At 52.1% G+C, this 23,103-nt stretch overlaps 1 protein-coding gene across 1 annotated transcript; it reads left to right on the top strand.

Moving 5' to 3' along the window:
- The first annotated feature begins 1,417 nt into the window (after positions 1–1,417).
- On the top strand, positions 1,418–20,662 carry LOC130108116 (kelch-like protein 12). Its single transcript, XM_056274962.1, is given in 12 exon segments — positions 1,418–1,620; positions 6,810–7,043; positions 7,662–7,815; positions 9,589–9,806; positions 11,978–12,127; positions 15,153–15,267; positions 15,391–15,497; positions 15,582–15,777; positions 16,409–16,567; positions 18,202–18,300; positions 20,473–20,615; positions 20,618–20,662. Coding segments are annotated over 11 exon segments (1,569 nt in total). The 5' UTR covers positions 1,418–1,620; positions 6,810–6,860.
- The last annotated feature ends 2,441 nt before the right edge of the window (positions 20,663–23,103 follow it).

The raw sequence follows: 23,103 nt of genomic DNA, 5'->3' as shown, positions 1-23,103 counted from the left end.
TACATCAAAACAAGTAATAGCACAGTACAGCAAACATTTTCATCCTACCCCCCCCCCATAACCCCGTCCCTATAACAAGTCATACAATTCAAAGCAGGGTTAAAGAAGATAATAAAGATAAAAATTAAATTAATAAAATAATAATTTCGTTCACAGACTGATTAGAGCAGTGTTTCTCAACCCAGTCCTCAAGGACCCCCCCCCCTATCCTGCAGATTTTCTTTGCAACCCTGAATAGGTACCTGTTTGTTGTTATTCAACCAATCAGCAGTGAATGTCTGAGTTTGCACACCTTGCATAATTAAGTGCTATGAGATGACTGGTCGAGTAAGTACAAGCAGGGCTACCTATGCAGGGTTGCAATGAAAACCTGCAGGATAGGGGTTCCTTGAGGACTGGGTTGAGAAACACTGGGAGGGTGTGGGGTTTTTTTTTCCCAATTGCTTTTACGCATATAAACAATCAGATAGAGTTGTTTTACTCCCCCAGAGCTCGTTCTCGCTGAAGCAAGTCACCAACATTAGTGTTACGTCTTAAGAAGTACATTGTGGAGTTAGAAAACAACGAGACAGGAGACGTGAGAGTAGACGTAGTCGAGGTAGTTTACTAGCTCCAACTTAGCATGTCATACATTCGACAACGACAGTGAACCGGAAGCGGAAGTGCATTATCTGACCCCTCGCGTCTTTCCTTAAAGGTACACCGTCCTCTTAGGTGAATGTCTCTCGTTATATATATATATGTGGGTCACCACAACAGAAACAATCCCCAGATTTGATCAAAAACACTTTGTTTACGTCTAACAACATACATGATCGTCTCCATTGACATGTTTGAAGCCATTTCTTTAACCCACATACCAATTCTTGGTCCATCAACGCTTTTCCAATTAATAATGTAGTGTTGTTATTCTGTGTTAAGCGCGCCGAGAGAGCCACGGAACCGGAGGCGAATTCCATGTGTGTGTAAGCCTGCGTGGATTCTGGTTCTGATTCTATATGTGGTAAACAGGGAGAGAGAAGTCAAATAAGGGGCTTAATGTTATCAGCCTGGTAACGGCGCTCCTCAAGGGTCTGGTTTAGGCACAGTGCCACATTGTGACGCGCCGCCTGTATGCGTTCAAATCACAAGAAGAAGAAGAAGAAGAAGAAGAAGAAGAAGAAGAAGAAGAGTTGTCGCGGAGAGGAGAAAAAGAAGAAGACGCGTACCCCTCCAGCCTCCGGAATGAGACGCGGCCGTGTGGCGCGCGCACGTACGCTGACGTAGAGGGCTGTTTATGTGGGTCCCGGTGGCTGGGACTGTGTATGGTTGTGTGTTTGTGTGTGTGTGAGAGAGAGAGAGAGAGGGAGAGAGGCGGAGAGAGAGAGAGAGAGAGAGAGGGAGAGAGAGAGGGAGCTGGCTGCGGTGGTTAGCCAGCGGTACGACTTGTGTCCGACATCCAGCTCCTCTCTCGTCACAGCGATCGGTCGCCTTTCGCAGACAACGCAGCGCTGCGTGGAAGCACCGGGGACGTGTCTCCTTCCGGACGTGTCCCCCCTCCGGACGTGTCTCCTTCCGGACGTGTCCCCCCTCTGGACGCCATGGAGCGGCTGTAGTTCTGCTCGGCGGAAACGGGCTCAGGTGCGTGCTAAGTGTGCGACCCCTCCGCGCGTGCGTCTCAGGTGTCCCTCCGTTCTCGAGCGTCGTGACGCCGCACGTGGCCGGAAGTGCGGCGTAAACAGCGGACGCTAGCTAGCCCGAGGTCGGGGTTAGCCGCCGTCTGCTAAACCCGGTTAGCTGTCGAGGGTCGGTGTTTGTGTCCTACGAGTTTGCCCACGTGCCTCGCAGCTGCGTTTGAACCGGAAGCGCATTCTGGGTTCTAGAGGTCCCGCAGAACCGTGTTCTGGACTCTAAAATGTCAACAGGAAACACCCGGGATTCTAAAATGTAAACAGGAAATGCATTCTGAATTCTAAAATTACGATGGCCGAGACATGTCGAGCAAAGTACTACTACTACTACTACTACTACTACTTTTGGCTAGTCCCGTTAGGGGGCGCCACAGCGGATCATCCGTTTCCATCTCTTCCTGTCTTCTGCATCTTCCTCTGTCACACCAGCCACCTGCATGTCCTCCCTCACCACATCCATTAACCTCCTCTTTGGCCTTCCTCTTCTCCTCTTCCCTGGCAGCTCCATATTCAGCATCCTTCTCCCAGTATACCCAGCATCTCTCCTCCACACATGTCCACACCATCTCAATCTTGTCTCTCTTGCTTTGTCTCCAAACCGTCCAACCTGAGCTGTCCCTCTAATATACTCCTTCCTAATCCTGTCCTTCTTCATCACTCCCAGTGAAAATCTTATCATCTTCAACTCTGCCACCTCCAGCTCCTCCTCCTGTCTTTTCATCAGTGTCACTGTCTCCAAACCATATAACATAGCTGGTCTCACTACCATCTTGTAAACTTTCCCTTTAACTCTTGCTGGTACCCTTCTGTCACACATCACTCCTGACACTCTTCTCCACCCACTCCACCCTGCCTGCACTCTCTTCTTCACCTCTCTTCTGCACTCCCCGTTACTTTGGACAGTTGACCCCAAATATTTAAACTCATACGTCTTCGTCACCTTTACTCCTTGCATCCTCACCATTCCACTGTCCTCCCTCTCATTCATGCATAGGTATTCCATCTTGCTCCTGCTGACTTTCATTCCTCTTCTCTCTGGTGTGTACTTCCTCCACCTCTCCAGGCTCTCCTCCACCTGCACCCTACTCTCACTACAGATCACAATGTCATCCACGAACATCATCGTCCATGGAGACTCCTGCCTGATCTTGTCTGTCAACCTGTCCATCACCATTGTAAACAAGAAAGGGCTCAGAGCCGATCCTTGATGTAATCCCACCTCCACCTTGAACCCATCTGTCATTCCAACCACACACCTCACCACTGTCACACTGCCCTCATACATATCCTGCACCACTCCTACATACTTCTCTGCAACTCTTGACTTCTTCATACAATACCACACCTCTCCTGTCATACAAAAATCTACAAAATTTACAAATCTACTAAGACTCAATGTACCTCCTTCTGGCCTCCTCTATACTTCTCCATCAACATTCTCAAAGCAAACATCACATCTGTGGTGCTCTTTCCTGACATGAAACCATACTGCTGCTCGCTAATCGCCACCTCTCCTCCTCTTAACCTAGCTTCTATTACTCTTTCCCATATCTTCATGCTGTGGCTGATCCACTTTATACCTCTGTAGTTGCTACAGTTCTGCACATCACCCTTGTTCTTGAAAATCGGTACCAGTATGTTTCTTCTCCACTCCTCAGGCATCCTCTCACTTTCCAGGATTGTGTTAAACAATCTAGATAAAAACTCCACTGCCATCTCTCCTAAACATCTCCAGACCTCCACAGGGTATGTCGTCTGCACCAACCGCCTTTCCACTCTTCATCCTCTTCATAGCTGCCCTCACTTCCTCCTTACTAATCCACTGCACCTCCTGATTCACTATCCCAACCTTCTCTCTCTCTCATGTTCTTCATTCATCAGCCCCTCACAGTACTCCTTCCACCTTCTCAACACACTCTCCTCACTTGTCAGCACATTTCCATCTCTATCCTTCATCACCCTAACCTGCTGCACATCCTTCCCAGCTCGCTCCCTCTGTCTAGCCAATCAGTACAAGTCCTTTTCTCCTTCCTTAGTGTCCAACCTCTCATACACCTCACCATACGCCTTTTCCTTTGCCTTCACCACCTCTCTCTTCGCTTTACGCCACATCTCCTTGTACTCCTGTCTACTTTCTTGATCTCTCTGACTATCCCACTTCTTCTTTGCCAACCTCTTCCTCTTAGTTGCCTCCCTCACTATTTCTGCAGTGGTTGCCCAGCCATCCAGCAACTCTTCACTACCACCCAGTGCCTGTCTTATCTCTTCCCTGAACTCCACACAACATTCTTCCTTCTTCAGCTTCCACCGTTTGATCCTTGGCTCTGCCCTCACACTCTTGCTCTCTTCTTGGTCTCCAAAGTCATCCTACATACCACCGTCCGATGCTGCCTATCTACGTTCTCCCATCCCCACCTTGCAGTCTCCAATCCCTTCCAGATCGCGCCTCCTACATCAGATGTAGTCCACCTGTGTGCAGCTTCATCCACTCTTATATGTGACCCTGTGTTCCCCCCTCTTCTTGAAATATGCATAATGGATAATGATTTCAAACCAATACCTTTCTTCTTCCACAACACCGCATTCTGTGGAAATATACCCCAGCTATACAAAATGAAGTGGAATTTCTTTTTTCTTTTTTTTGGACCAATTTGAAAGTATTTTACGTGACGTTTCACATGGCTGAATAATGGGGTGCATTTCACAGCAGGGGTGCATATTACGGCACAACGGCCAATTTCATTGTCAAAATCTGTTGTTGCTCACTTCTCTTGCGATGTTGTGGCTTTTGCATTTGTGTTGTGGCTTTTGCATTTGTGCTGTGGCTTTTATATTTGTGTTGGGATTTTTTTTGCATTTGTGTTTTCCGTTAATGCGCTTGTGTTTTTTTTAATTTGGAAAACGTTTGGGATACGCAGTTTTTTCGACACGTGTCAGCCACCATATAGAATTCCTGCAGAAACGCATTCTGAATTCCAAAATTTCAACAGGAAACACATTCTGAATTCCAAAATTCCTGCAGAAACGCATTCTGAATTCCAAAATTTCAGCAGGAAACACATTCTGAATTCCAAAATTCCTGCAGAAACGCATTCTCAATTCTAAAATTTCAACAGGAAACACGTTCTACTTCCCAGAATTCCTACAGAAACTCTTTTTAATTCTAAAATTCCAGCTGAATTGCATACTAAATTCTGTTGGGAGAGAGGTTTTGATCATAAATGAGGAGGTGAGCGTTAATTATGTTTTAGTTATTATTTATAGACATTTTGTCACATTTTGTCTCTCATTTTCAGTTCTGTGTGGCCTGAGTGGATGGAACTTCTGCTAGCAGGTGGAAAGTTTACTCTGCTAAAACCGTAATTTAAGCACTTGTCGGGGCGCCTCCGTAGCCGAATGGTTGGAGCGCATACAACATGGCCACATGGTCACAACCGTCTCCAGTTTGAGTTCAGCTGGCGACCTTTGTTGCATATCTTATCCCTCTCTCTCTCTCTCTCTCTCTCTCTCTCTCTCTCTCTCCCTCCCAATTTCCTGTCTGCCCCCCTATAGTATGCAACTGTTTATTTTTTTAAGAAGCAACTAGATTTTGAGCAGTCTGCTATAGACTTCAATAATACTGGAACTAAAACCGTGGACCCAAAAGAACCCAGAATGCATTCAGAAGGATCCTGAGGACATTTGCAAGGCAGTAATACAGTTAATACTTGCCAGTTAATAGCTAGTGTCCAACTTGAATTCATGTTGGCTCTACAGACCAGAGAGAATGTCCTGTTATAATTTTGAGTTTTATACACCATGAACACACACACATAAACACTAGGGATGTAAGAAAATATCGGTACACTCAAATATCGCGATATAATCTTCTGTGATACTGTATCGAGTCTCAAAACCACTATATTGAGTATAATTGTTTACATGTAAAGGTCCGTGACAGACATGTTGTGTTGTGTGTAACCCCACGACCGCTAAGTAACAGTGTTGTAATCTATCTTCAGCCATTTGACTCTTCCACACCAACCCAACAATGTAAACTGAGACAGGAAGTAGCATAAGCACGAAGAACACAGGCCTATGAAACCGCAATATATCACCTTTCTGACAGTATCACAATATAGCACCTTTCTTGTATCACAATATATCACCTTTCTGACAGTATCACAATATATCACCTTTCTGACAGTATCACAATATATCACCTTTCTGACAGTATCACAATATATCACCTTTCTGACAGCATCACAATATATCACCTTGCTTACAGTATCACAATATATCACCTTTCTGACAGCATCACAATATATCACCTTGCTTACAGTATCACAATATATCACCTTTCTTACAGTATCACAATATATCACCTTTCTGACAGTATCACAATATAGCACCTTTCTTGTATCACAATATATCACCTTTCTGACAGTATCACAATATATCACCTTTCTGACAGTATCACAATATATCACCTTTCTGACAGTATCACAATATATCACCTTTCTGACAGCATCACAATATATCACCTTGCTTACAGTATCACAATATATCACCTTTCTGACAGCATCACAATATATCACCTTGCTTACAGTATCACAATATATCACCTTTCTTACAGTATCACAATATATCACCTTTCTGACAGTATCACAATATATCACCTTTCTTACAGTATCACAATATATCACCTTTCTCACAGTATCACAATATATCACCTTTCTGACAGTATCACAATATATCACCTTGCTTACAGTATCACAATATATCACCTTTCTTACAGTATCACAATATAGCACGATATATTGAATCGTAACCCTGTATCGTGATACGTATCGTATCGGCAGATTCTGATCAATACACAGCCCTGATGAAGACTGATATTTACATAATGAGTAATATTGCAGATCAAATGCTAAGTCCGATAGATATCAGCGTATACACAGCGTTTCAATTTAAATCAAATGGTTCTTGGCATGTACGTCCATCATGGAAACTGTTCGGTATCGATAAGTGTGATTTGGTCGACTATCCTCAGCATATTAATATAGGCTATGTAAGATAATGATTTGACCTCTCCGCTGACGTTTTCTCCTGGAGATACATTCTAACGGAGGGATGTGTGCCTTTCTGCTTCCTTCCTAGACTCTTGCAGCATCTTCTCGAGATCCTTGTGGAAGTTAACCTCCGGCCACCATGGCACCCAAAGACATCATGACCAACTCCCACGCCAAATCCATCCTCAATGCGATGAATGCACTTCGCAAGAGCAACACCCTCTGTGACATCACGTTGAGGGTGGAAAACACGGACTTCCCGGCTCACCGTATTGTCTTGGCCGCCTGCAGCGACTATTTTTGTGCCATGTTCACCAGCGAGGTAATTAAAACACCGTTAATTATTTCGTTTATTAAGTGCTTGCTCTAGATACCAAGAGGGTTGTCTGTGTGTTACCTGTAACAAGACAGCAATAGTCATCACTACGCTCAATCTAGCAAAACACCCCGTTAACATTTTAGTTATTTCAGAATTGATGATAAGGTCTGTTCCGTTGCCTACCAACACGGGGATCGCCGGTTCGAATCCCGGTGTTACCTCCGGCTTGGTCGGGCGTCCCTACAGACACAATTGGCCGTGTCTGCGAGTGGGAAGCCGGATGTGAGTGTGTGTGCTGGTCGCTGCACTAGCGCCTCCTCTGGTCGGCGTCTGTTCCGGGGGGAGGGGAGGGGGAACTGGGGGGAACAGCGTGATCCTCCCATGCACTTTGTCCCCCTGGTGAAACTCCTCACTGTCAGGTGAGAAGACGTGGCTGGTGACTCCACATGTATGGGAGGAGGCATGTGGTAGTCTGCAGCCCTCCCCGGATCAGCAGAGGGGGTGGAGCAGCGACCGGGACGGCTCAGAAGAGTGGGGTAATTGGCCCAAGTACAATTGGGGGAGAAAAAGGGGGAGGAAATTTAAAAAACACTTGATTTCTGTGTTATTGTGGATCTGCAGCTCGCAGAGAAGGGGAAGTCTTTTGTCGACATTCAGGGGCTCACCGCATCAACCATGGAGATCCTCCTGGACTTCGTGTACACTGAGACGGTGCTTGTTACGGTGGAGAATGTACAAGAACTGCTTCCTGCAGCGTGCTTACTGCAGCTCAAAGGTCAGTTCGGCCAAAACCAGCTTCTGTCAACGTGAGTGTTGTCAGTGTCTTGCGCACGTCAGTCATTCTCAGTTAAGTATGAGTTTGAGTTTGCACATCTGGAGTAATTCGAACTTAGATTTGACTTTCAGACAGTACGTGTGCTCACATACAAACACACCGCTTCCAGTGTGGGAAAACGGCGGCGCGAACTCGCACCTGCAGCGGCCTCGCCCAGTACCGATTATGCAGTGTCTTGGTCCACGTCTGTGTCTTAAGTTTGTGTCATCGTGTGAAGTTTTTATTTTGATCGTCTATTTCGCTTGGCTGGGAGAGCTGGCGCTGGATCGGCTGAGGGAGCCTGGTCTGCTGCGTCCTGTGGGCCCGAAGAGGGGGCACCGAAGGTGGTCTGACGGGATGCGGAAGTAGGGCAGGCTAAGCTAACTGCTAGCCCACGGCCCTGCCCGAGAGAAAACACCAAGGTGGTCTGGCAGCGGCCTCGGTGCGGGGAGGTGTGTCGAAGGTGTCCGGCTGGGAGAGCTGGCGTTGGATCGGCTGAGGGAGCCTGGTCTGCTGCGTCCGATGGGCCCGATGACCACAGCCTTGACTGGAGCTGCACCCGAAGAGGAAACACCGAGGGCGGTCTGACAGGACACGGAGGCGGGGCAGGCTAAGCTAACTGCTAGCCCACGGCCCTGCCCGAGAGAAAAGACCGAGGTGGTCTGGCAGCGGCCTCGGTGCGGGGAGGTGTGTCCAAGGTGTCTGGCTGGGAGAGCTGGCGTTGGATTGGCTGAGGGAGCCTGGTCTGCTGCGTCCTGTGGGCCCGAGGAGGAGGCACTGAGGGTGGTCTGGCAGCGGCCTCGGCGCGGGGAGGTGTGTCGAAGGTGTCTGGCTGGGAGAGCTGGCGCTGGATCGGCTGAGAGAACTTGGTCTGCTGCGTCCTGTGGGCCCGGGGAGGAGGCACCGAGGGCGGTCTAACGGGATGCGGAAGTAGGGCAGGCTAAGCTAACTGCTAGCCCACGGCCCTGCCCGAGAGAAAACACCAAGGTGGTCTGGCAGCGGCCTCGGTGCGGGGAGGTGTGTCGAAGGTGTCCGGCTGGGAGAGCTGGCGTTGGATCGGCTGAGGGAGCCTGGTCTGCTGCGTCCGATGGGCCCGATGACCACAGCCTTGACTGGAGCTGCACCCGAAGAGGAAACACCGAGGGCGGTCTGACAGGACACGGAGGCGGGGCAGGCTAAGCTAACTGCTAGCCCACGGCCCTGCCCGAGAGAAAACACCGAGGTGGTCTGGCAGCGGCCTCGGTGCGGGGAGGTGTGTCCAAGGTGTCTGGCTGGGAGAGCTGGCGCTGGATCGGCTGAGGGAGCCTGGTCTGCTGCATCCGATGGGCCCAAGGACCACGGCCTTGACCGGAGCTGCACCCGAAGAGGAAACACCGAGGGCGGTCTGACAGGACGCGGAGGCGGGGCAGGCTAAGCTAACTGCTAGCCCATGCAGACCGGCAGCTCTGACAGTCATCCTGGCTGGCGTTCGTTCTCCTGGATGGTGGCGTTTTTGGACTGTGTTGCACCGGGTGGACTGTGTTGTTGGCTGTTTTTTTTTTTCTTCTTTCTTTGTTCTCTCTGTTTTGTATGGTTTTGGTGGTGTTGTTTTTGGATGTGTGTTTCTTTCTTTTGTGTTGCACCGCTGTGGGCTGGGGGGCAACGGAATTTCATTCTTTTGTCTACGTACTAGCGCATGGGATGAAATGACAAATAAGTTGTTCCTGATTTCCTGATTATTTCTTTCTCTCTCAGGAGTGAAAAGGGCGTGTTGTGACTTTTTGGACAGTCAGCTCGATCCCTCCAACTGCCTGGGTATTCGGGACTTTGCCGAGACCCACAATTGCCTGGACCTGATGCAGGCAGCTGAGCTTTTTTCCCAGAAGCACTTCCCTGAGGTGGTCCAGCACGAGGAGTTCATGCTGCTCAGCCAGTCCGAAGTTGAAAAGCTCATCAAATGTGATGAGATCCAGGTAGGGGGGAGGCATGGCTGCCTCCGGGCTTTGTTGTGATGTGGTTTTGCTGCTTGGTGTGCTTTGTCCCGTGGTTGTTGTGCACCACTGTGCTGCGTCTCAGACAAACAGCTGAACTTGTGACTGTGAAGACCCGCAGTCAGTCTGTGTAAAAGAACCCGTCTGCTCTCTCATTCAGCGTCTGGGGTCAGGGTGTGCATCGCGTCGCCTCAAACAAACAGCAAAACTTAGCTGAGTGTAAATTACAGCGTTCACTTTCCGCAGCCTCTCGCAAAAACCAGACAGAGCGACAACAAAAAAGCATGTACGAACCTGCTGTAATCTCAGCTCGTGCCCCCCACCCCCCTCCCACCAATACCTGTCTCGCTTATGTGTTTGGCTGACAATGAAACGGCAGAGAAGGGAATCTGACTTAAGTTTCCTTGTGCTCAGGAAATTCCTGTCTCCAACCGTGTCTCGCTTGTGTAAACACGGTCATAATCCCACGGTGATCTATAGATCACCTGTTCTGTCCAGCGTTTTCTTCCCATCAGTTTTGCCCCCCCCACCCCCCTTTACTCCCCAATTTTACTGGGCCAATGACCCCACTCTACCGAGCCGTCCCGGTCGCTGCTCCACCCCCTCCGCCGATCCGGGGAGGGCTGCGGACTACCACACGTCTCCTCCCATACATGTGGAGTCACCAGCCGCTTCTTTTCACCTGACAGTGAGGAGTTTCACCAGGGGGGACGTAGTGCGTGGGAAGGTCACGCTATTCCCCCCCAGTTCCCCCTCCCCCCTGAACAGGCACCCCGACCGACCAGAGGAGGCGCTAGTGTAGCGACCAGGGCACATACCCACATCTGGCTTCCCGCCCACAGACATGGCCAATTGTGTCCGTAGGGACACCTGACCAAGCCGGAGGTAACACGGGGATTCGAACCCGCGATCCCCGTGTTGGTAGGCAACAGAATAGACCGCTACGCCACCCGGATGCCCAATTTTGTGGTTTTTAAAATCCCGCTAGATCATCCACAAGAAGTGGGGTTACACACCATTTTGCTTGAGTGATTCTGTTTCTCTTTCACCTAGTAATCAACAATTTCGTCCGGGTGGTGTAGCGGTCTTTCCCGTTGCCTAACAACACGGGGATCACCGGTTCGAATCCCCGTGTTACCTCCGGCTTGGTCGGGCGTCCCTGCAGACACAATTGGCTGTGTCGTGCGGGTGGGAAACCGGATGTGGGTATGTGTCCTGGTCGCTGCACTAGCGCCTCCGCTGGTCGGTCGGGGCACCTGTTCAGGGGGGAGGGGGAACTGGGGGGAATAGCGTGATCCTCCCACGCGCTACGTCCCCCTGGTGAAACTCTTCACTGTCAGGTGAAAAGAAGCGGCTGGCGACTCCACGTGTATCCGAGGGTAGGATGGAGCGGGAGATTGACAGGTGGATGGGTGCAGCATCAGCAGTAATGTGGACGTAGTACCGGACCGTCGTGGTGAAGAGGGAGCTGAGCCGGAAGGCAAAGCTCTCAGTTTACCAGTCAATCTTCGTTCCAGCCCTCACCTATGGCCATGAGCTTTGGGTAGTGACCGAAAGGGTGAGATCGCGGGTACAAGCGGCTGAAATGAGTTTCCTCCGTGTCTGGGCTCAGCCTTCGAGATAGGGTGAGGAGCTCCGACACCCGGAGGGAGCTCGGAGTAGAGCCGCTGCTCCATCGCATCGAAAGGAGCCAGTCGAGGTGCTTCGAGCATCTCATCAGGAGGCCTCCTGGGCGCCTTCCTTTGAAGGTTTTCCGGGGGACACGGCCCACTGGGAGGAGACCCCGGGGTAGACCCAGAACTCGCTGGAGGGAGTACATGTCCAGTCTGGCCTGGGGACGCCTTGGGATCCCCCAGGAGGAGCTGGAGGGCGTTGCTGAGGGGAGGTACGTCAGGAGTGCCCTACTTAGCTTGCTGCCACCCCGACCCCGGAGAGGCGGCTGATGATGAATGAATTAATGTAAACACTGCAGTATACCTTTACTACTGAATTCACAACAAATTCTATGTTTCCATGGAACCACCATGTGATTATCCACCGTGACTTAATTCTAAACTATTATTTATGGTTGCTGAGGATTTACAGATAGTTCATATCAACTCATGTTTTGGGTGGCTGGATTTTGTTGGCAGTGACTTATCGTTTGCCTGCAGGTGGACTCGGAGGAGCCCGTGTTCGAGGCGGTGTTGAACTGGGTCAAACACAACCGGAAGGAGAGAGAGCCCTACCTCCCAGACATGCTGGAGTTTGTTCGAATGCCTCTGCTGACCCCCCGCTACATCACGGACGTCATCGACTCTGAGGTGAGGTGGATGACACACTGCAGGCGGAGGCTCTAAGAGGGCAGTCTCATAATGATACGCCTCACTTTTCTCCCAGTGACCAAAAGCGGGCTTCCGTCAGTCATTACTACATTAGTCCCTCAGTTTGGGTGGGAAATCTTATCAGAGTTTTAAGCGGTGACTAGAAAGTTGTGAACTTGTGATTGAATAATTTCGGGTTGCGCCATTCAAACGTAAAGGATTTGGTTGCTGGTAAACACTTGGTGCAACCTGCAACCTGCAGCACGAGCCAGTGTAGAACAAAAATATCCACATCATCACGTAAACCTATAATCTATATGGGAAAAAGCACCAATGGGCGTCCGGGTAGCCTAGCGGTCTATTCCGTTGCCTACCAACACAGGGATCGCCGGTTCGAATCCCCGTGTGGCCTCCGGCTTGGTCGGGCGTCCCTACAGACACAATTGGCCGTGTCCGCGGTGGGAAGCCGGATGTGGGTATGTGTCCTGGTCGCTGCACTAGCGCCTCCTCTGGTCGGTCGGGGGCGCCTGTTTGGGGGGAAGGGTGGAACTGGGGGGAATAGCATGATCCTCCCTCGCGCTACGTCCCCCTGGTGAAACTCCTCACTGTCAGGTGAAAAGAAGCAGCTGGTGACTCCACATGTATGGGAGGAAACATGTGGTAGTCTGCAGCCCTCCCCGGATCAGCAGAGGGGGTGGAGCAGAGACCGGGTAGGCTCGGAAGAGTGGGGTAATTGACCGGGTCCAGTTGGGGAGGAAAAGGGGGATAAATCCAAAAAACGACCATTATTTTGAGTTTTTTTCGGGGGGGGGGGTTTCCTCCCCAATTGTATCCGGCCAATGACCCCACTCTTCCGCGTTGTCTCCGTCGCTGCTCCACCCCCTCTGCCGATCCGGGGAGGGCTGCAGACTACCACATGCCTCCTCCCATACATGTGGAGTCACCAGCTGCTTCTTTTCACCTGACAGTGAGGAGTTTCACCAGGGGGGACGTAGCGCGTGGGAGGATCACGCTATTCCCCCCAGTTCCCCCTCACCCCCGGAACAGGCGCCCCCGACCGACCAGAGGAGGCGCTAGTGCAGCAACCAGGACACACACCCACATCTGGATTCCCACCCGCAGACACGGCCAATTGGGAGGAACGCTAGTTTGAACGGGGGAGTCAAAGAGGCCATTTATGTGAAGAGAGAACGATCATCCTTGAACCGGGGCGGGGGGCGGGGGGGGGGTACATCTGTCACCATCTTACAACGCCGTGATTGCAACATTCCCAAATCCCCTGTGAGTAGTACACATGGCCGTTGAAACTCTGGCTAATGGTCGTGGTAATTTGCACATGAAGCCGATGGTCGGTTTCGGTCGTCATGGCGCCGTACGGTTGGTTTATAAGGGTGGGGGGATGCCTGCAGTCAGCTGAGACTGACGAGGTCACTTAGACGAGCGATGACACGTCTCTCTAAGTAAGTAAGTAAGCGCTGTGTCCAGAGGAACTGCTTCCACTTTCTGTGACCTGGATTATTGAGCAGGCATGAAGACATCCCAAGATATTTTTAACAAAACAGTCTGGATACCGGCATTTCAGGCGAGCGCATGACTCACTGATTCCCCTACAATAGCACACACACACACACACACACACACACACACACACACACACAGACACACACAGACACACACACAGACACACACACACAGAGAGGGGGAGTACTGACAGCTACAAATAACTGTTTAATCACAATCTCTATGGATGTCATCGCTCGCTATCATGTCGGTCACCCACCAAGATGGTGTCTGTCTGTGGTCGTAGTCCCTGCCTGGCACACGACACCATGACGACGGACATTTTCTTCGTTTGAGCGAGAACGGCACTCTGTCGGCTGTCTTTAACCCTGCCACGCTGCACCACCCAAGACGGTCGACCAAGCGATTTGCCCAAGCCAAGGACATTTTGTCTGGGCGGTGTCCGGGTGCCGTGGTGGTCTCATCCGTTGCCTACCATTGGGGATCGTCAGTTCGAATCCCCGTGTTGCCGCCGACTTGGTCGGGCGTCCCTACAGACACAATTGGATGGATGTGGGTGTGTGTCCTGGTCGCTGCACTAGCGCCTCCTCTGGTCGGTCAGGGTGCCTGTTCAGGCGGGGAGGGGGAACTGGGGGGAATAGCGTGATCCTCCCACATGCTACGTCCCCCTGGTGAAACTCCTCACTGTCAGGTGAAAAGAAGCGGCTGGTGACTCCACATGTATGGGAGGAGGCATGTGGTAGTCTGCAGCCCTCCCCGGATCGGCAGAGGGGGTTGAGCAGCGACCGGGACGGCTCAGAAGAGTGGGGTAATTGGTCAAGTACAATTGCCCCCATTTCTGTTAGTAAACATAGTGACTTATTTGTGGGCGGAGCTTAGCTGGAGGCAAAACCTTCCCCTCAGAGACATTTAAGGGAAGCCGTTAGCTAGCTAGCTGCTGGCTAGCAAGTTATATCAGTTTGTGTATTTACGATGGACGAAGAAACGCGTATTTCTGAATATGTAGAGTTGCTTTCTCCCCGGGACCGCGAGCCTGACTTGAAAGAGTTCACATTAACCAACGGGACCAGATTGGCCGACCCATACACGCTCACTCAGTGGATGGACGATTTGACAGGATTACCTACCGTGGAGTGGCCAGACATTTACACCTGATAGAGAAACCAAACATAGTGACGTTTTTGTGGGCGGAGCTTAGCTGGAGGCAAAATGTAATCATTACATTGGCTCTAAAAGGGTCTATAGGGGAGAAAAGGGGGCAAAAAATTCGAGAAAAAAAAATAGAATTTGGTTGACCCAAATTTCAACTATTCAATTCAATTTATCGTCATTAAAAACAACGTGGAGGCACACATACGTAAAAACGAAACGAGGAGGGGGGGGAAAAACAAAATGAGGGACATTTTTCGAAATTTTGGACGCTGTTAGAATTTTCCGAAATGTTCCTTAAACTCGAGCCCCGTTACCGGTCACAACTGAACAAGTGTGTTCTGACCTGTTTCAGCCACTCATCCGGTGCAGCCTCCCGTGCCGAGACCTGGTGGACGAGGCCAAGAAATTCCACCTGAGACCCGAGCTGAGGAGTGAAATGCAGGGTCCACGCACACAAGCCAGATTAGGTAGGGGTTCGATTCTTCATGGCGGCGTAGCTTCCATGTCTGCTCGCCCCAGTACACCCCATTTGTCGGCTGCGCCGTTGTCGACGCAGAAGGCTGAAGGTTATTCATGTTGGGGCTTTTCAGGTGCCAAAGAAGTCCTTCTGGTGATCGGCGGGTTTGGCAGTCAACAGTCGCCAATAGACATAGTGGAGAAGTACGATCCTAAAACTCAGGAGTGGAGCTTCCTACCTGTAAGTATGAGAGTAATCGCAGTCAAAACTCTGTGGCTTGGTTGAGCTGAGGGAGATGACCGACAACGGCGGTTCCTCCCGCAGAACATCGCCAGGAAGAGGCGCTACGTGGCCACCGTGTCGCTGCACGACCGCGTGTACGTGATCGGGGGTTACGATGGGCGGTCGAGGCTCAGCTCGGTGGAATGCCTGGACTACACGGCCGACGAGGACGGCGTTTGGTACACCGTCGCCACCATGAATGTGCGCCGCGGCCTCGCTGGGGCCACAACACTCGGAGGTAGAGGATCTTCTGTGATAGACCGCTGACCCCTCGACGGGTGCTGCAGCTGTCAGGGGGGCTTTTGGTGGGCTAAACCCCTTATAAAATGTTCTTTAATTAAGAAGGGGTGACTTGGGGCGGGCGGGTAGCGTAGCGGTCTATTCCGTTACCTACCAACACGGGGATCGCTGGTTCGAATCCCCGTGTTGCCGCCGACTTGGTCGAGCGTCCCTACAGACACAATCGGCCGTGTCTGCGGGCGGGAAGCCGGATGTGGGTATGTGTCCCGGTCGCTGCACTAGCGCCTCCTCTGGTTGGTCTGGGCGCCTGTTTGGGGGGAATAGCGTGATCCTCCCACGCGCTACGTCCCCCTGGTGAAACTCCTCACTGTCAGGTGAAAAGAAGCGGCTGGCGACTCCACGTGTATGGGAGGAGGCATGTGGTAGTCTGCAGCCCTCCCTGGGTCGGCAGAGGGGGTGGAGCAGAGACCGGGACGGCTCGGAGGAGCGGGGTAATTGGCCAAGTACAATTGGGGAGAAAAGGGGGCGGGGGTCCATAAAAAAAGGCCACAGAAATGAAAAACTTGTACTTCACGTCTTTGTTTGTTTGTTTGTTTGTTTGTTTGTTTATTTGCTGCGGCCATCGACAGACATGATCTATGTCGCTGGCGGTTTCGACGGCAGCCGACGCCACACCAGCATGGAGCGATACGACCCCAACATCGACCAGTGGAGCATGCTGGGAGACATGCAGACGGCGAGAGAGGGCGCCGGCCTGGTGGTGGCAAGCGGACTCATCTACTGCCTAGGTAGGGACAAGACGGGCGGCGTCTGCAGCCCAGACGACGGGCGAGGTGTGATTCCTGACACGGGACGTCCTGTCGTATCGTGCGTCCGCGGGGTGGACGCTATCGCCGTCGTTCGTCCCCGGCGTCCCGGGTGTTTGAGCACGACCGACAGTCTTTACTCTCTCGTCTTTAAGACCGCGGTATTGTTCAAAGATTTATGGCGGATGCCACGGGCGATAGGCTGGTACACGGGATGGTTGGTCACTCTCGGTCGCGCGGATCGCGGAGACTTGAGAGTTTGTCGAACTCTGACCCGATCGCTGGCTCGGTTGTCACGGCAACATCATAGAAGGTTTCTTAGCCCCGTCATGGCGTCGTCGGCACAGTGGTTAGCGCGGTCGCCTCACAGCAAGAAGGTCCTGGGTTCGAGCCCCGGGGTTGTCCAATTTTGGGGGTCGTCCTCTGTGGGGAGTTTGCATGTTCTCCCCGTGTCTGTGTGGGTTTCCTCCCACAGTCCAAAGACCTGTAGGTCAGGTGACTCGGCCACAATAAATTCTCCCTAGGTTTGTGTGTGTGGGGGCCCTGTGATGGCCTGGCGGCCTGTCCAGGGTGTCTCCCCAACCTGCCGCCCAATGACTGCTGGGATAGACTCCATCGACCCTGAGAGCAGGATAAGCAGTTGGGATAATGGATGGATGGATGGATGGATGGATGGATGGATGGATGGGTGGATGTGTCCGAAATCAAAAGGGAGCGGTGATGGGATGTGGGTGACGTTGCTGTTGATCAGGTGATCATAAATCGGTGAACTATAGATTAGCCTCCACCCTTCCTACCCGTGACAGTCGGCGAAATCCTTTTTTAAAAGGTCCGTTTTGCATATTCAGCAGACTGCCGGCATCATCTTAATATTCGTATCCGATAACGGGTCAGAGCGAGTCTGTGAAAAGAAACGTCATTTAGGGCGTCCCAGCAGCGTGGCGGTCTATTCCGTCGCCTACCAACACGGGGATCGGCGGTTCGAATCCCCGTGTTGCCTCCGGCTCGGTCAGGCGTCCCTACAGACACAACTGGCCGTGTGTGCGGGTGGGAAGCCGGATGTGGTAGTCTGCAGCCCTCCCCGGATGGGCAGAGGGGGCGGAGCAGCGACCGGGGCACCTCGGGAGAGTGGGGTGATTGGCCAGATAGAATGGGGGAGAAAAGGGGGGGGGACATGTAGCTCTTATTCTGGACAGCATTAACCCTCAGGGAGCACATGGGTTCGAAGGAAAACAGGAGGTGAGCTGAGCTGGAAGTTTGACCGAGGTGGTGCGTGAAAAACACGTGACACGCGGCCGGGCCGGGTGGGCTCGGTGTCGCCGGGTGGGCTCGGTGTCGCCGGGTGGGCTCGGTGTCGCCGGGTGGGCTCGGTGTCGCCGGGTGGGCTCGGTATCTCCGGGTGGGCTCGGTATCGCCGGGTGGGCTCGGTGTCGCCGGGTGGGCTCGGTATCGCCGGGAACGCCTGTGATACACAAGGGAAAGCTGGCCTCCCCTGGAGGAGCCGAGCCCGTATGAGTCGGGCTCAGGTGCGGATTGGCTTTGACGCCCGGCGTCCGTGACTTCCGAGGTATGGCGCTCGTTTCGTTGCCCTTCTGAGAACTGTTGTTTCTGCACAGGTGGGTACGACGGATTAAACATACTGAACTCCGTGGAGCGCTACGACCCGCACACGGGGCACTGGACCAGCGTCACGCCCATGGCCACCAAACGCTCAGGTAGGTTTTCCGCAGCAGAGGAGAAAAACGTTGTTCCCCCACTGGTGACTTGGAGTGCTGGATGTCACAGATGAGGACGGGTCATCGAGGGTTTCTTTGCCCCGCCCGCCCCGAGTCACCGCTGATTTATTTACTCCATAATGGTGTGTCACAGTGGCGCAGCGGTTAGCGCGGTCGCCTCACAGCACGAAGGTCCTGGGTTCGAGCCCGGGGTAGTCCAACCTTGGGGGTCGTCCTCTGTGTGGGGTTTGCGTGTTCTCCTCCGGGGGCTCCGGTTTCCTCCCACAGTCCAAAGACCTGTAGGTCAGGTGACTCGGCCGCACTAGATTCTCCCTAGGTTTGTGTGTGTGGGGGCCCTGTGATGGCCTGGCGACCTGTCCAGGGTGTCTCCCCAACCTGCCTCCCAATGACTGCTGGGATAGACTCCAGCATCCCCACGACCCTGAGAGCAGGATAAGCAGTTGGGATAATGGATGGATGGATGGGTGGATGGATGGGTGGATGGATGGGTTGGATGGATGGATGGGTGGATGGATGGATGGATGGGTGGATGGATGGGTGGATGGATGGGTGGATGGATGGATGGATGGGTGGATGGATGGATGGGTGGATGGATGGATGGATGGATGGGTGGATGGATGGGTGGATGGATGGATGGATGGGTGGATGGGTGGATGGATGGGTGGATGGGTGGATGGATGGGTGGATGGGTGGATGGAGATGGGTGGATGGTGGATGAGTGGATGGTGGATGATGGATGGATGGGATGGATGGATGGGTGGATGGGTGGATGGATGGATGGGTGGATGGATGGGTGGATGGATGGATGAGTGGATGGATGGATGGATGGATGGATGGGTGGATGGGTGGATGGATGGATGGATGGATGGGTGGGTGGATGGATGGATGGATGGATGAGTGGATGGATGGATGGATGGATGGATGGATGGATGGATGGATGGGTGGATGGATGGATGGATGGATGGATGGATGGATGGATGAGTGGATGGATGGTGTGGATGGATGGATGGATGGGTGGATGGATGGGTGGGTGGATGGATGGATGGATGGGTGGATGGATGGATGGATGGATGGGTGGATGGGTGGGTGGATGGATGGATGGATGGGTGGATGGATGGATGATCTGTCCCTAATGAGAAAGTCAGCTGCACAGAAGTTGGCTGTAACTGAAGCTCTGATTGGCCTTCGTTTGACGACCGCCTCCATAATCGAGACCTTTTTAACCAGCGGTCGTCTGAGGACATCATTCATGTCTATGTCCTCGTGTCTCTAATGTCTGGCTGCAGTAGAAACTCTCGTAGATGGAGAAACAGATGTAGCCCCCCACCCCCCCCCCCAGTCCAGATGTGACGTCTCTTCCCCGTCTACCCCATCCAGCCCGGATGAGCCAGACGCCGCAGACCCTTCCAGCTCCTCAGCAGTCCTACGTTCAGGATCTGGAGTCTGCTGGCTTGGTTTTGATGCAGTTTTGCTTTCACCGACGGGCCGTTTGAACATCCAGTCTCCCCCCCCCCCTGGGGACGTCCGGGTGGGGGGACTGGATGTTCAAACGGGCCGTTTGAACATCCAGTCCCCCCACCCGGACGTCCCCCCCCCCCCGGGACGTCCGGGTGGGGGGACTGGATGTTCAAACGGGCCGTTTGAACATCCAGTCCCCCCACCCGGACGTCCCCCCCCCCCCCCGGGACGTCCGGGTGGCGTGGCGGGCTACTCCGTCGCCTACCAACACGGGGATCGCCGGTTCGAATCCCCGTGGTTCCCTCCGGCTCGGTCGGGCGTCCCTACAGACACAGTTGGCCGTGTCTGCGGGTGGGAAGCCGGATGTGGGTGTGTGTCCTGGTCGCTGCGTTAGCGCCTCCTCTGGTCGGTTGGGGGCGCCTGTTCGGGGGGGGAGGGGCAATAGCGTGATCCTCCCACGCGCTAACTCCTCACCGTCAGGTGAAAAGAAGCGGCTGGTGACTCCGCGTGTATGGGAGGAGGCACGTGGTGGTCTGCAGCCCTCCCCCCCCCCCGGATCGGCAGAGTGGGTGGAGCAGAGGACCGGGACGGCTCGGAGGAGTGGGGTAATTGGTACAACTGGGGAGGAAAAAAGGGGGGTAAGTAGGGTGGTGTCGTTGTTCAGTTTGTCTGATGTGTCTGTTTGTGTTTCAGGGGCTGGTGTAGCTTTGCTCAATGACCACATCTACGTGGTCGGAGGCTTTGATGGAACCTCCCACCTGGACTCGGTGGAGGTCTACAACATCCGGACAGACTACTGGACCACCGTCGCCAGCATGACTACGCCCCGGTGTTACGTGGGCGCAACGTCCTGCGGGGGCGTCTTTACGCCATCGCCGGGTAAGAGAGAGAGAGAGAGAGCCCGGTTCCCCGCCGTTAGCGCAGCTGAAGCTAACGCCTGCAGAGTACTGCAGAGTACTACTGCAGAGTACTGCAGAGTACTGCAGAGAACTGGAGTACTGCAGAGAACTGGAGTACTGCGTAGTACTGCAGAGAACAGAGAACTGTAGTACTGCAGAGAACTGTAGTACTGCAGAGAACTGGAGTACTGCAGAGAACAGAGAACTGTAGTACTGCAGAGAACTGGAGTACTGCGTAGTACTGCAGAGAACTGTAGTACTGCAGAGAACTGTACTACTGCAGAGAACAGAGAACTGTAGTACTGCAGAGAACTGGAGTACTGCGTAGTACTGCAGAGAACTGTAGTACTGCAGAGAACTGTACTACTGCAGAGAACAGAGAACTGTAGTACTGCAGAGAACTGGAGTACTGCGTAGTACTGCAGAGAACTGTAGTACTCCAGAGAACTGGAGTACTGCAGAGAACTGGAGTACTGCAGAGAACAGAGAACTGTAGTACTGCAGAGAACTGCATAGTACTGCAGAGAACTGAGAACTGTAGTACTGCAGAGAACAGAGAACTGTAGTACTGCAGAGAACTGGAGTACTGCAGAGAACTGGAGTACTGCGTACTACTGCAGAGAACTGTAGTACTCCAGAGAACTGTAGTACTGCAGAGAACTGCTTAGTACTGCAGAGAACTGCATAGTACTACAGAGAACTGGAGTACTGCAGAGAACTGAGAACTGTAGTACTCCAGAGAACTGTAGTACTGCAGAGAACTGTAGTACTCCAGAGAACTGCGTAGTACTCCAGGGAACTGTAGTACTGCGGAGAACTGTAGTACTCCAGAGAACTGCCTGGTACTCCAGAGAACTGGAGTACTGCACAGAACTGTAGTACTCCAGAGAACTGAGAACTGTAGTACTGCAGAGAACTGTAGTACTGCAGAGAACTGTACTACTGCAGAGAACAGAGAACTGTAGTACTGCAGAGAACTGGAGTACTGCGTAGTACTGCAGAGAACTGTAGTACTCCAGAGAACTGGAGTACTGCAGAGAACTGGAGTACTGCAGAGAACAGAGAACTGTAGTACTGCAGAGAACTGCATAGTACTGCAGAGAACTGAGAACTGTAGTACTGCAGAGAACAGAGAACTGTAGTACTGCAGAGAACTGGAGTACTGCAGAGAACTGGAGTACTGCGTAGTACTGCAGAGAACTGTAGTACTCAAGAGAACTGTAGTACTGCAGAGAACTGCTTAGTACTGCAGAGAACTGCATAGTACTACAGAGAACTGGAGTACTGCAGAGAACTGAGAACTGTAGTACTGCAGAGAACTGGAGTACTGCAGAGAACTGGAGTACTCCAGAGAACTGTAGTACTGCAGAGAACTGCTTAGTACTGCAGAGAACTGCATAGTACTACAGAGAACTGGAGTACTGCAGAGAACTGAGAACTGTAGTACTGCAGAGAACTGGAGTACTGCAGAGAACTGGAGTACTGCAGAGAACTGCATAGTACTCTAGGAACTGTAGTACTGCAGAGAACTGGAGTACTGCAGAGAACAGAGAACTGGAGTACTGCAGAGAACTGGAGTACTCCAGAGAACAGAGAACTGGAGTACTGCAGAGAACTGTAGTACTCCAGAGAACTGCGTAGTACTGCAGAGAACTGTAGTACACCCAGAGAACTGAGAACTGTAGTACTGCAGAGAACTGCAGTACTCTAGAGAACTGTAGTACTGCAGAGAACTGGAGTACTGCAGAGAACTGCAGTACTGCAGAGAACTGGAGTACTGCAGAGAACTGTAGTACTGCAGAGAACAGAGAACTGTAGTACTGCATAGAACTGTAGTACTGCAGAGAACTGTAGTACTGCAGAGAACTGGAGTACTACAGAGAACTGCGTAGTACTGCAGAGAACTGAGAACTGTAGTACTCCAGAGAACTGTAGTACTGCAGAGAACTGTAGTACTCCAGAGAACTGCGTAGTACTCCAGGGAACTGTAGTACTGCAGAGAACTGTAGTACTCCAGAGAACTGCATGGTACTCCAGAGAACTGGAGTACTGCACAGAACTGTAGTACTCCAGAGAACTGAGAACTGTAGTACTGCAGAGAACTGTAGTACTGCAGAGAACTGAGAACTGTAGTACTGCAGAGAACTGTAGTACTCCAGGAACTGAGAACTGTAGTACTGCAGAGAACTGTAGTACTCCAGAGAACTGTAGTACTGCAGAGAACTGTAGTACTGCAGAGAACAGAGAACTGTAGTACTGCAGAGAACTGTAGTACTGCAGAGAACAGAGAACTGTAGTACTGCAGAGAACTGCGTAGTACTCCAGAGAACTGTAGTACTGCAGAGAACTGTAGTACTGCAGAGAACAGAGAACTGTAGTACTGAAGAGAACTGCGTAGTACTCCAGAGAACTGTAGTACTGCAGA

The sequence above is a fragment of the Lampris incognitus genome, chromosome 2, assembly GCF_029633865.1.
Source record: "Lampris incognitus isolate fLamInc1 chromosome 2, fLamInc1.hap2, whole genome shotgun sequence".
In the NCBI taxonomy this organism is placed as follows: domain Eukaryota; kingdom Metazoa; phylum Chordata; class Actinopteri; order Lampriformes; family Lampridae; genus Lampris; species Lampris incognitus.
The sequence above is the reverse complement of the archived record's forward strand: the minus strand, read 5'-3'. Positions and strand labels throughout refer to the sequence as shown.